This window comes from Triticum urartu, chromosome 2A (assembly GCF_056163025.1).
Source record: "Triticum urartu cultivar PI428250 chromosome 2A, HENAU_Tu73, whole genome shotgun sequence".
Taxonomy (NCBI): Eukaryota; Viridiplantae; Streptophyta; class Magnoliopsida; order Poales; family Poaceae; genus Triticum; species Triticum urartu.
This window is the reverse complement of record NC_141874.1, coordinates 755,579,867-755,593,685: the sequence shown is the minus strand read 5'-3', so window position 1 is coordinate 755,593,685 and position 13,819 is coordinate 755,579,867. Positions and strand designations below refer to the sequence as shown.

At 44.4% G+C, this 13,819-nt stretch overlaps 2 protein-coding genes and 2 pseudogenes across 2 annotated transcripts; 2 read left to right on the top strand and 2 right to left on the bottom strand.

Annotated features, from left to right (window-relative positions):
* Window positions 1-1,146: 1,146 nt before the first annotated feature.
* LOC147987849 (uncharacterized) lies at window positions 1,147-1,923 on the bottom strand. Its single transcript, XM_087542521.1, has one exon. The coding sequence runs from the start codon at window positions 1,921-1,923 to the stop codon at window positions 1,147-1,149; it is 777 nt and encodes a 258-aa protein (XP_087398647.1).
* Window positions 1,924-2,482: 559 nt separating this feature from the next.
* Window positions 2,483-5,131, top strand: LOC147987848 (uncharacterized; annotated as a pseudogene).
* Window positions 5,132-9,629: 4,498 nt separating this feature from the next.
* On the bottom strand, window positions 9,630-10,985 carry LOC147987847 (protein KINASE OF THE OUTER CHLOROPLAST MEMBRANE 1-like). The gene is made up of 3 exons (XM_087545489.1): window positions 10,281-10,985; window positions 10,106-10,197; window positions 9,630-9,780 (listed from the first exon to the last, which is right to left on the bottom strand). Exons 1-3 carry the CDS (start codon window positions 10,404-10,406, stop codon window positions 9,639-9,641), a joined length of 360 nt encoding a protein of 119 aa, XP_087401615.1. The 5' UTR covers window positions 10,407-10,985; the 3' UTR covers window positions 9,630-9,638.
* Window positions 10,986-11,205: 220 nt separating this feature from the next.
* On the top strand, window positions 11,206-11,887 carry LOC147987846 (uncharacterized; annotated as a pseudogene).
* The last annotated feature ends 1,932 nt before the right edge of the window (window positions 11,888-13,819 follow it).

Below are 13,819 nucleotides of genomic sequence, written 5' to 3'. Positions count from 1 at the left end.
ACACCAGGGGATCACCATAGTGGCCAAGTCAGCTTGGCGGCATCCTAGATTGGAACTACCCCTTGTAAAATCCTAGTCCCCACTATGCATATATAAGGGGGAGGCTAGGGGGCTCTCATTCTCATCTACTTCCGTAGACGTACACTCTCGATAGTAACCCATCTACATCATTGTAATCCCTTGCACGAGGTACACACAACATGAATAGCAACACAAAGCAAGACATAGGTTATTGCTCCTCACCGGAGGCCCGAACCTGGGTAAAAACCCCTGTGCGAACTCCGATCTGGTACTTCCGGCCAAATTAGCAACCCCTGTGTGAACCGGATTATGCACCATCAGCTCCTCTTTCATTCCCAGTATAAAATGCGTGACGACCATTGTTTCACTAATTGCACCGTCATATAACCAAACATGATAAACCAATTGATTCAACACCAACAGTTCTCTCATGCAACTATCGTGCACATTCACATCGAATTCCTGCAAAATTGTTATGCTTGAAACATGTGTGAAACATTTGCTTATAGGTGCAGAGCTTGAATTACTCGATAGCTGGAATTAAGATTCACAGTTGTCCACCAACAGGGAAAAGGTGGCATCAACCCACACAAGTACCATGAAGCAAGATTACTAGTGGTATATATTGACGTCTAACAACCTGTCAACCAAGTTAGTTTAATCTGGCAACTAGGTGGCTCATACATAATCTGGGAACTAAGTGATGGTAATCTGGCAACTACAGACGGAAAAAAAGTTGTTGAAACATGTCAACTTGGGATCTAGCATCAAAGATCTCGTTGCGAGGAAGCTAGCGGTAAAAGTGGATCGTCATTTGGATTAGCAGGTCGGGAGATAAAGCTTTTTAAATTTTGAAACCAAATAAATGTTTCATGATGGCACGCCTATGTGTATGTATGCAAAAAATGCAAGACCGCATGCATATATAGGAATACCTGTATGTGGCGAAGAGTTTTCGGTTGTTGCTCAAATTATACAGACTTCAGTATCCAATACATAGTTGCTCACACAAACACAAAAACAATTTAAAAAGCTTAGTAGTTGGAGACGGACACGACACAATTAAAACTGGTAGTATATTGTAACTTTATTTTCTGGCTAGTACATTTAATCAAAGAGAAGGCTTTAGCCTTGAGGTGTGGCTTGGGTGTTGAGAACCCTCCAGAGCCTCCAGGAACTGGACGACAGCATCCTAGCCACGAGCGCTTCTGGGTCCGTGCACAGCTCCTCCACCTCCGCGGCGCGCTGCATCAGAGCCTCCTTGAGCGCCTCGTCGCCGGCACCACAATCCAATGCGCGCCGCCTGAGTCTCTTAGACAGTCCCACCAGCATCTCAGTGAATCGCACGCCGACGCCCTGACCTGCCCGCGCGGCTGCCTCAATCGCCTCTGCCCTGGCCGCGTCTGTCTCGGGCACCCCGCCGCAGTCCATCTCCTTGGCCACGTGCTGCCAGAACTCCGACGTTGCCGCGCGCAGGAGCTCGGTACCATCCTTGTTTTCCACCGTAGTCCCTGCAGCGGTCCTCAGATACCTGCCCCGCAGCGCCCGAGCGTCGGCCGCAAGCGTGTCGGCCTGTGCGCGCCGTTGGTCACACCACGCGGCCTGGCTCCGAAGCTCGGACACCAGCCCCTCCTCGTCGGGTCTTGTGGCGAACACGTCGGCGCCGTGCCAGAGGTCCTCCCCGTCCTCCTCCATCTCGCGGGCGAGCTTGACGGCGGTTTCCTGGATGTAGTCTACCCAGTCCAGCTGCGCGATCAAGGGGAAGTCGGCCCTCTCCTGCAGCGCCCTGCTCACCTTGGACTGCATGCTTCTGAGGGACACCTTCACCTGCGGATCGACTATATCGTCGTCTACCAGGGACCTGATATCCTCGTCGGGGTAACGGGCCACCACCACCGCCATGATCGCGTCTGTATCCTATTTTCTTGTTTTTCTGAGGGTGTACAAGATTCATGTAACCGTGTCTGCTAGCCGGCCCGTGGAGCTCCGTATATATCTATAGACGCCCAGAAAACCGACTCCGGGACGTGATGTTTGTCAATTACTAAATTACCCCTCGTGCTGTAAACCTAGCCCAAGCCCCTTCTCCTTCTAAGGGTATGTACAATGGTTGATAAGATAGTCTTATCTTAATTTTTGCATGTAAATTAAAGATGATAAAAAAACATGCCAACAATGGGTCATCTCTTAGCCTTATCTTCAATAATTAGTTGTTCCTAAAAACATGTTGAGACAAATTATGTTAAGAGATCATCTCTTGTCTTCTCTTAAATAAGATAAGACAAGCCTTCTCTTATGATTTCTCTCTCCTCCACCTCATCATTTATCCTACGTGGCACTGTTAAGATAGAACCATTGTACATGCCCTAATCCTTGCTCCGCTCGAACGATCTGCCGCTCGCTGATCGTCACGGTCGCCCACCCGTCACAACCATCCTCCATCATGAGTGAATAAGGCGAGATGATGGCCAACCTCGGACCACGCCGTCGTCCCTACTCGCCCACGGAGGGTCCGCTGGACGACGACGAACTACTCTGCGAGATCCTACTCCGCCTCCCCCCACATCCCTCCTCCCTCCTGTGGGCCTCCACCGTCTGCAAGCGCTGGCGCCACCTGTTCTCCGAGGCTCCGACCCCGGCTTCTGCCGTCGCTTCTGCCGCCACCACCGCCAAAACCCTCCCGTCCTCGGCTTGTTCATCAGAGGCAGCGAGGGCATCCCCTTTGCATTGCACCTACTCTCAAGGCCCCCAATCGTATCCCGCCTGGCCGCTTCTCCTTGCGGTGCCGCGACGGCGCCATTTTCATCTCTCTTGGATGCCGTCATGGCCTGGTACTAATCTTAAATATACGGCCGATCGAGGTACTGGTGCGGGAAGGAACCCGTCAATGTCAAACTACACCGCCTAGCCATTCCCGCATGGTTTGTGACGCATGGGACGAAGTCCATGAATGGGGCAGTGCTTCGTGCTGCCCGAGACATCCAACTATTCCATGTGGCCTTGACAGTGGTAGTCTGGTAGACAACGTCAGCAAACAACACATACGGGCGCTGGCCTGTGTTTACTCGTCCGAGACCGGCATATGGGGTGATCTTATATCAGCACCGGTTCCATCCAAGGTTCGCACCTCGCTTTTTATAAGTGATGATGCCACCTTAGTTTGTACCGTAAGGCCTGGTGTGCTTGTTGGGGATTCTCTTTACTGGATTCTTAGTGGGAATTTTGCTGGAATTCTCAAGTTTGATTTGAAGATGCAAAGCCTAGCTGTGATACAGGTTCCACGACATATGCTTGAAAATGGGTTTTACAACTCCTGGATTGTGCGGGCAGAGGGTGGTGGCCTTGGTTTGCTTTGGAAAAAAGGACCATATTTTCCAATTGTGGAAGAGGAAGACTGATTGTTACGGTGTTGCTTCGTGGGTTATTGGAAGAACCATTGAACTGGACAAGCTACTTCCCCTCTGTGCAAAATGGAGCCAAATAATACTAGGGTTCGCTGAGGAGAATAATGCGGTGTTTGTGTGGACAGATGGCATCCTTTTATGGTCCATCTTGAGTCGTTGCAGTTCAAGAAACTTTGTGAGCCCAAAACCGTTTCTTACTATCATCTATTCGTAAGTGTCTACACTACAGGTAATAGCAATATAGCATGCCTTTGCATATCACTTGTAAAAAATGAAGCAAATTTTTTATGAATGGTTGACAGAATTACGGTTCACACCCTTTCGTGTTAGGTTAACATTTTTAACTAGTGTCATATCATTTGTTTCCTTTGCTGCTTTCATGACCTCTTCAACATGTAATAATTTTAATTCTGTATTATTTCTGTTCTGAGTCTTATATAGAAAAAAAAAATCTGTTAGTGGTGTCTTATTTTTTCTTGTATGCTTTCTAGTCAGGCGGTAGATTGAAATTGCTCTACTGTTAGTGGTGTCTTATTTTTGGTTGTTTAGGTCAAGCTATCAAACTGTCTTTTATCAGGTTACTAATTATATCAATGTCCATGTAGTAAAACAATGGACACCAAATTGGCAGATTATGTACGTAATACTGAACTGAACTTCCCTGTTGCATGATGATTCACATATGAAAGAATTGTATAATGGTAGTTCTAGTGCATACCTGCAGTGCAGTTTTCTTGCTCAAGATAAGATATTTGACAGTTGGAAGTTTAAGACAACTAGTTGAAAATCCGCTTTGACTAATAATTAGGGAAAGTAGTGGTTGCACCCACCTTCAGTGCACCCACGGTGCACCAACGCAAGAAAACATAGCAATACATTTCAAAAAATTCTGAAACTTTGTGGGAATGATTATCAACAAATGTTATGGGTGGTTGCAAAGTTTAGTGGTCAAATAACATTCAAGGAGCTCTGTACAAAAAAGGGAATCACTGAAAGTTAGTCAAAATGTAAGTGTGCTGTTTGAGCAGATTGTAATTTTGTCTTTTTTGTGCAGAGCTCCTCGAATGTTATTTGACCATCAAACTTTAAAAGCGCACATAACATTTGTTGATGATCATTCCCATAAAGTTTCAGAATCTTTTGAAATTGTAGCTATGTTTTCTTGCGTGGGTGCATCGAACTGGGTGTAGAAAAACCACTCTAATAATTAAGTAGCTCAATAGATGCAGTTGGATGGTAGTTCATTTTTTTCATTTAACATTTATTATATCTGCCAATCTTGCTAGTAATCTGGAGTCCATAGTGTTAAATTTGTTTGTAATTGGCGAATAATTGTTCATTTTATCTCTTTTAGGAAAGTACGTGTTGTGAGTAGCAAATCCATTTGTACCACTACGTACACCCAGCCCCAGGACAGGGCCACCACATCCGACGCAGCGTATGTACAGCGACGACTCGCAAGAAGACCGTCAGTAGTCCAAGACATTCATTCTATTAAACAAGAGTCCTATTAAAACAATTGTGTTGACTTTGTTTCAGTTTGGTTGATACAGCTGACTTTCAACATCAATGTCTTTGTATGTGAGAGGAACACAACTAGCACTTCAGTACATCTGGCTGTGTGAACTATTTCAGATAACCTCCCTTATTACGTCCACGCCACCTTAACGCTGAAAACAAACCTCACTGACTGCGGCATCATTTAGTTTTCAGTCATAACTAAATTTTGGTTCCATGTTTATTTGCTCAAGGAAGAAAGGGCCTCCGAGGTATCTAGCTGAAAACAAACCTCACTGACCGCGGTATCAACTACTCCCTCCGTCCCAAAATATAAGAACGTTTTTTTACATTAAGCTAGTGTCAAAAATGTTCTTATATTTTGGGACAGAGGGAGTACTTAGTATGTAGTACGTTTGTATATTTCAAATCGAATAGGTCATTTCTTCCATTTTGTTGTTTTATTTTTGCAACCTGCTGTACGGACATTTTCATGATCGATCCATGCAGCCGTGCCCTTCACTTTTTTTTAACTTGTATGCTGATCTCATTTTCGTTGCAATATGCATGCAAATATGTAGGAATGTCCTTTCCACCGAGCTAAGGTAACCACAAGGCCCACGTGTTCAAAGAGGAGTGGTACTTGCTTGGGAAATGACTCATCCCATGTCTTGTGCGTGCTACACCCTTATTCCTTTTCGATATGGTCACATGCGGACAAAAACCAACATGGCTCGTCACAGTACTATTTTAGTACTTACGTACACCCTCTGTCCTAAAATTACTAAAGTTAGTACAAAGTCAAGTCATTTATTTTGAAACGGAGGAAGTATTATTTAAAAATAACTATTAACGTACTCACAAAACATCGGGGACTCCCTGACTGAATGCATAGCTCGTCCCAGTTTGTGATACTATACGGATGCAAACCATGGTGGCTGAAATTAATCAACGACGCTCTCGCCGGGTATGCGACAAGCTCACAGCTCACATGTTCTGCACTTTAAATTCACACGTGCTTTGACATTCCCATGGTGGCTCGTTGGTCCACCTTGAAATTCGGTAGGTTCGCCGTCGCCGCAGGGTTGGGGCATCCTGGAACCTGCCGATTGCCGAAGCCGGCGAACATGCTCTAGGACAAGAAGGCGTTGAGCTACTTATGAACATCTAAATATACTAAATCTAGCTAGGTTTTTTTACCTGGTTTTTTTTGACTTTTTTCTATCAGTGAAAAGTCAGCCAATGAGATAGGGACACGTTATTTACTGGGGGACATAGGCGTGTAAGCGCCGGGGTGGACCTAGCGATTTAGGTTACGATCTGGGGACATTCTCTCTGCCCGCACATGGGCTGCATGCCGGCGTGTTTGATTTGGTCACATGGTTTTTGTCTGCTTGCTGTTTTGCCTGTGGCCGGCTGCATGGCGTCGTGATTCCTGGGCCGGCTGCTGCATGTGCGTCTGCATGCCGCCGTGGTTGATTCAACTGCATTTTTGTTCTTACGTGCTTTTCTGCCGTTCAGTTGCATGCCGTTTGAGTTTTTGCATCTCTGTACGTGCGTGTCCATCCACGTGTTGCATGGATAGTGGTCATTGTACAATGTTGTTATACGTCGAGTGCGTTGTGTTGGTTGGGAGCTCGCCACGTTATTCGGTACTGCCACCGTCTGTTTAGAGGTTGACGTGTGTTGGGCTTCCAGGCGGTGCCGCTCTTGCCGTATGGTCTCGAAACCATTTTTCTCGATCGTTCTGTATCCTCCTGGTTGATTCAATTAAGGTTTCTTGTTCGTGGGGGACGCTATATATAGGTGGCTCTCCCCGTTGGTTTTCTTTGCCTCGTGGGCTGCCATTTCTATTATTAATAAGCATGCACGTGCAACGCATGTCTTGAACAAAACAACCTATATAATTCATGTGAGTATTGAATATCCAAATTTTTATGAAAAAATAATTATTTCATGTAATGGAAGCTTTCCTGGGTGAAATGAAGCTCACTGTATACTATTCCTTCCGTTCACAAATACTATAATTTGGATATTTCAATATGAATTACACACTAAAACGTGTATATCTACATCCGATTTATATAAAAGGTAGAACATCTTATATTTATGAATGGAGGGAATACTAAGCGTGTACTTATGTCATCAACTCATCTTGATCAAAGCAGCCTATGAAATTCATGTGAGTATTGAATTCTAAATTTAGATTCCAGAAATTTGATGTGTGTGTGTGTTGGGGGGTACAAATATATGTAGTGCCTGATGATCCCCACATCTCTCATGGTCAAGCTTAATATAAACCCAATCACTTATCTTTTGATTATGTCATGTGAAGTTCAAGAGGACAAGGAAATCCTAATCCAAAAAATCATAGTCATATAGTCAAGAATGCAGAATGTCTAATTTCTCGTGTGAACTTGGAAGGGCTTATAATAGGTATAGTCATTGTCCATGTGAACATGACAGAGATGCAACTTTGAATAAAAATATTTAAAAATGTTGTAATTCATTCCTCTTCGGTTCAGCCTACGTGTTATCTTCAGAACTGAATTGCTGGACTCAACTATAACGCTGCCCCGTGGGAGTGATGGTGAGACGATAGATGAGTCCGCCGGTGGTCAAGACCATTTTGCCCTCATCCTGAGTCTCTCATCACCTGTGGTGCGACATCCGTGAACAAAAATGAAGGGAATTCAACATTTTTGTATGACATATATGGGAAGCAAAATTAGTTCTGCAAAGATTAAACACGAATTAAACTTGTCATATCAACATCTCAGCTGTGGAGAAAGATCTAGTGTTCTAGAATGGCAAACTATACAATAAGGTAAATAGGCATGAGTAGATCACACGCTCAAATAATCATTGTTTCGCAAAGCTAAACCAGGAAAGGAAAAAACCCACACAATATTTAGGAAGACCAAGCCACACAAATGACGTTTCTAATGAGATGAATATACCCGCAAGAAAACAAATTTAATTAGCAAATTAACTACTCATTTATACTCAAAATAAATAAAGGTGCACTAATGGTGTGCATATCCTTCCTGGATTAACAGGTTTAAATTGTTGTCAATGATAGGACCAAATGCACGGGCAAATTCATGCCAACAACAGTGAATAAAAAAGAAAAAGAAAAATAGAATAACCTAATTGAGCAACACGCGACCAAGAATACACTGCAAAAGCGGTGTCATGTAGGGGGCAAGAGTACATCACTCGAGCCAATATGAAAATACATTAAGACAAGCATACAAACAAGGCTTTGTCTAGAGTTCTTCCCAGCATACTGCATACATAATTTGAAGGGGCTTATTTAAGAAATGGTGGCATGTTATACTTTGCCACTCATGAGTAGCAAGCACGTTGTTGAAGTTGTATAGCCACAATCAGCATCCTTCAACGGGCTATCACTTTGTCTAGATTTTTTGGCCTGAATCGTGGGTGCTCTCAGTACACGCACCTCTGAAAAACAGAGAGCACCCATATAAGCTTAAATTCCTTGGCCGAGGTTGGCTTAAAAAAAGGGACTTCTTCCTTGGTTGTTGTAGAACTACATGGCCTGAGCTGCAGTTATTTTGTATCTGCTATTTTGGATTGCTAGAGTTCATGTTCACCTCCAACTTGCATCAGCAAAATATGTAGGCCTCGTTAGTATACTGGACAACTACAGAGCTAATGGAACTGCATAATTTCAATACACCTGCATCAGGCTTGCCGATCAACTACTCAGGTAAGAGTTGAAACCGAGCTCAACCAGTAAGCAAAAAAAAAAAACAGTTAAGGAAAAACGTCTCGCCCTTGTCGACGATATGCAATAATCATGCCTAAACACTATGTGCACACATGGTGAGAGATGCCACAACATGTCACGGTAAACAGCTAGCCATTCCTATTGTACAGATTTGCAAGTCTTAGGATGTGGTAAAATTCTAGGTAAGCAGGTTAGCATTGCCATACTTGTCATTTGGATCATTACGGCTGTTATACATCTCTGACCTCATTAGTCCATCAGTAAAAGAGCAAATCATGTAAGGCTTGATTCAAATCTCGCATAACTGAACTTAATGAACTCATGATTGTAGATTGAATGCAGAACCAGGATGTCACTACTTACAAAATATTTACCCTAAAAAATCATGGATGGTGAGCTTGTTCTTGACTTCTGTTAACTCTTAACACTCGACTTCTCCATGGAAATATAAGAAACAAGAGGATGAAAAGGCCAAAGATGGTGTCCTTTTTGCCAACACAAGCTGCGCCTGATCAGATCTTGGGACCTGGGCATCTCTTGGTTGCTGTCAGTAAAAATATTCCAAACTTTGATGCTCAGTTTCAGCTTGTCTAAAGGCTAAAAAAAGGGAAGTTAAATCACAAATGTGATCATTGTAAAGGTTCTTAACAAGTTCAGCTGTACTGGTCATCGAAGAATGAAGGTTAGGATATAAGACACAGAGAAACATGCATAGCATCTTTCTGGATATATCGCAGACTGCCGCTAACTCGTAACAAAGAATATCATTTGCTAAAATTGGTTCTACATTAACAGAAAAATTCACCAATTTAAGGGATGTGCTTTAAAAAGATCAAAACAGATTGTATCGGGAGGTTGATATATCTATATAGTGGGGCGAAAGCCTATTTCGTAAAGATCAAAACAGATGCAGTAGATAAAAAACACCAATTTCCATAGACAAATCACCAAGCTAAACATACTTATGTACTGATATATGGGATAAAACGAAACCATGCTTCCTGGTCATTGTCATCAAGGAGAAAATTACAAGACTGGAGATTCTGAACAAATATTCCCATGTAGTGTAGTTCTAGCACACCAAGCGGCAAATCGGCGCCATATCTGCAAGTTACAGGAAACCATAAAAATATGTAGTACTACTCAAGAAAACATCTTCTAAACAGAGCATCATAAGCATTCTCAAAAGTCAACAGGATAATGTGTCTGCAGTAAGGTGAGAAAGGATACATGCCAGTTAATATCAAACAACACGTTCAACACATAACTGGTACAAAGTTGCAAACTGCATGCTTAGGTGACTCTTCATCTAAAAATGGGTATATTTGCCTCTGCAGAAAAATGCATTCTTATGATAAATTGATAATACGACTAACATTCAGTATTCAGAACTCAAATATGTACAAAAATGTGGAGCCTTCCACCATACCTTAAAACATCTGACAAAGGGAGCCTTCCACCTTTAAGCTGAGCCATCCTATCCCCAATGGATCCTTCGGAGAACCTCATCGCTACACAAAGCTGAAATAGACAAAACAAAACTCCATCTTAATTGATTCATTCACAGGCAGCCCAACAGCAAGTCTCCACCAGAAAATATATACCCTCCCATTATGCGTTGAGATGCCATGTAGGAAGCAGATATTGCCCGGGCACTGGCATTTGCGGAAGACCTCGTTGAACCTCGCCGAGAACACCTGCAGCTGGTCGTCCCTGACCGGGTGCAGCATCTTCACGTCGAACTCGTGGTAGAGGTCATAATACTCTGCCTTTGGTATCTAGGCATACACGAAGGGGCATCTCCCTATCCGGTGCTTCAGATCCAGCACCGCTGGGTCGATCCACGGGCTTATATGGCTCGAACCAAGATGAACCAATACGGAACTTGGAAGAAGCGGATGCCGACGTCGAGGAGATGCTGGGACCAGGAGGAGGAATCCTGCAGGTCGAGGGAGCAGACCTCCAGGGCGCCGCGGTGGATCAGCTCCAGACATTGGGCAGCGCCAAGGAAGCTCTGCCCGCCAGTCACCGCGAACCGCACGCCTCGATCCCCTCCGCCTCGCTCGGGCATCTTTGCTGCAGCTTAGGGTGTGGGGCGGGCTACGGGGCAGGGCGGGGAGGCGGCTCACAGCGACCGCAACGGGGCTCGGCCGGCGACGCGGCGTGGCCGTGGAGAAGAGAGGGAAATAGGGGAGATATGGCGTCCGTCGCGCGAGGCGGCGGCGGAGGCGTGGATGGCGCCGGTGGGGAGAAGGGAAGCACGGTAGAGGGGAGGAAGCGGGGGCGCAATCACGGCAGGGGATGATTTTGTTAGGCGCGTGATGTGCGGCGGCCTCTTTGCGTGACGAGGTGGATCGTGAGAGGGACAAGACGTGGGCGTCTGCCTGGTAGAACAATTAATCTGGAGCGTTATTTTGTGTCACAAACTCTAGATGTAATATAGACTGTTAGATGCGATTTACTTTGACTAATCTAACGTCTCTGGTTCTTCCATGTACATTTTGCTGTGTGGTTTTAGGGGAATTAAAGTTTGCTCTTTTAATAGTAGTATAGATATAGATATAGATATGCCTATTGATGGTTCGTCGTGCGGCTCCTGCCTCTGCCCAGAGCTGGAGCAACTTGCGCCGCTCAGGTCGCCATCCTGGTGTTCGAGCAGCCGTCATTAATCGGGTGTGTAATGGCCGGAGCCGAGCTGCTGCTTGAGGTCGCCGTGCGTTAGTGAGAGAGGGATGCCGTTGGTGGCCGAGTGTCCGCTGTTCATTCATTGCGCCGGGGTCACCATGCAGTTCGTCGTCCTGTCTGCTTGCTTCTCTCTTGATTTTTCCCCTTCCTGCCGGGCTACAACGAAAGCGGCTGTGGCGGGGACGGACGATGCTCTTGCTGCGCGCGGAGCTCTCGTGGAGGTGGCTCATGCATCTGGTGCGCCTGCAGGGGCGGCGGTATTGAACTCTTGATGGTGCGCATGGCATACGTGACTCGTGAGGCAAAGCAGCCTCGGGGCGCGAGGTCGCCCGCTCGATGGTGCCTGCGTGCAGGTTTCCCGGGATCCGTCTTGATGCTGGAGCTATCACGCCACTGCCACTCCAGTCGCTGCCTCAGGCCGCTGCGAAGCTCCGCTGCTCGCAAGTCGTGCGGGTGCACGAGATGGACGACCTGCTCAGGTTTGGCTACTCGATGGAGAATGACAATCAGGCGCGGATCCGCCTGACTATCACGTCACGGGAGTTGACGAAAGACGATGTCATCACGGTATCCAGAGCCTGTACGAGAGCAACTCAAACTTCAAGGGCGTCACGCCGCCGGCGACGAGCTGCAGGGAAATCCACAGCGGTCTGCGAGCATGCACTTCGAGCGGCTTGGCTGGCGTAGCGCGCACAAGCGTTTGTGTGGGTAGTTGCTCATCGATGGATGACCTTTTTTTCCAGAACTTCGTGAGCATTTAAACACTGGTCACTGGGTGTGGAAGATGGCGTATATTGTATAAACGTGATTTTTACATGTATAGAGCAAATCATACACAAATTAATAGATACTGGAGGCTTTTCAAAGAAAATATGATACACTTAGCAAGACCTTTTGAACCATGTTGGCACTACTTTATTTGATTAATAAGATGGCCGTATGCATCTTTCTGATGCAGAGGCCGTGGAATCACCCCTTTTCCAAAAAAAAAACTTAGCAAAAATAAAATGATACTCTGAGTTCACTAAGCCATTCATTCCTTCTTGATTTTCTGGGCGATCTCTTCTTTCCTCGACGGTTTTCTTATCCACTCCATCGGGTGGATGCGTAGAGAGAGGGAAAGTTCCCATGTATGCGGGCTCTTGCGCCGGGTAGGGAATTCAGACTATAAACGAGTACAACCAATCAGCTGCATACAAACTACCTATCCGATCCATGCAAAACCAGGATGATAAATCAATCTTAAATTAACTTAACAGGTCAATTCTTTCCTTTGTATATCTTTTCTTCTTGTCAAGCCTTTCCTTGGGTCCTTCCTTATGCGTAGAGTAAAAAAAAGGAGGAAGTACAAGCTAACAAGAAAAATAATTTATCACATGGCATATGTAATAAGCTATAAAAAACCAGAAAAATAATTTTCCCCGGGGGTTCGGTTCGAGGGTAGTATTGAGGATCAGTAATTAACTGCTTTACACGACAAATGTTGGGAGGTTAACATAAATCTAGGGAAGAAATTGGACGCATGGACTGGCTTAAACTGAACTTTGTAAATCGTTCCTCTTACCGTCCTCAATTTGTAGAAATTGCAAAATTACCACATATACATGGATTTTACAAGAAGTATGCAACACCTTTGATTTAAAAGTACATCAGTTCGATCAATTTTTTTTGAACTTACTTGTGTCAACATGGATGTACTAATCCCATCTAACAATTTCTGAGACATTATACTACTCCATTTACCCACGGCACTCATACCCGATGATCCGATAGTACCGTGCACCAGGCTTAAACCACCTCGGGATCACCTTCAAGAATTGTATTTTTCTAAATGTACCATCTACTGCCTTAACTTTACAATAAAATAATAGACTAAATTCATAATTTTTATAAACCTAGATATATGACTATTAGCAAAAAAATTAACTATAAAGCATCTATACACATCAATAAACATATCATTCCCACATTTACACTATTATATAACCAGATGATCCTTAAGACCATATTTATTTATACACAAACAAACACAAACCAATGACAAAGTTAAGATATCATTTCAAATTAGTTCCAACCAGCCTTTGCAATAGCATATCTACATGCCTTTCTATCATCCCATTTCATAGTTCATTTTGCATCAAAGAAAAGCATCATTTTCCCAATTTAGACCCTCCGTTTCAAATTAGCCATCTTCCCAAGTGAACATATGATTCTCTCCACAACTTCCTATGTGTATTCACGTCAAATATAACACATTGGTCCGATCAACTATATCTTCTATCAAATCAAACATGTTATCATCCGATACGAGTACCTTCACACTACAAATGTACTTTCACAATAAAAATGTAGCAGCTACTATATTTCTCCTCACCAAGACCTCTACTTTCGAAACTGACTTTTCTTTCACAAATAGTGTTCAGAATATCCACAAAGAAACCTCTTCATTCAACGTACC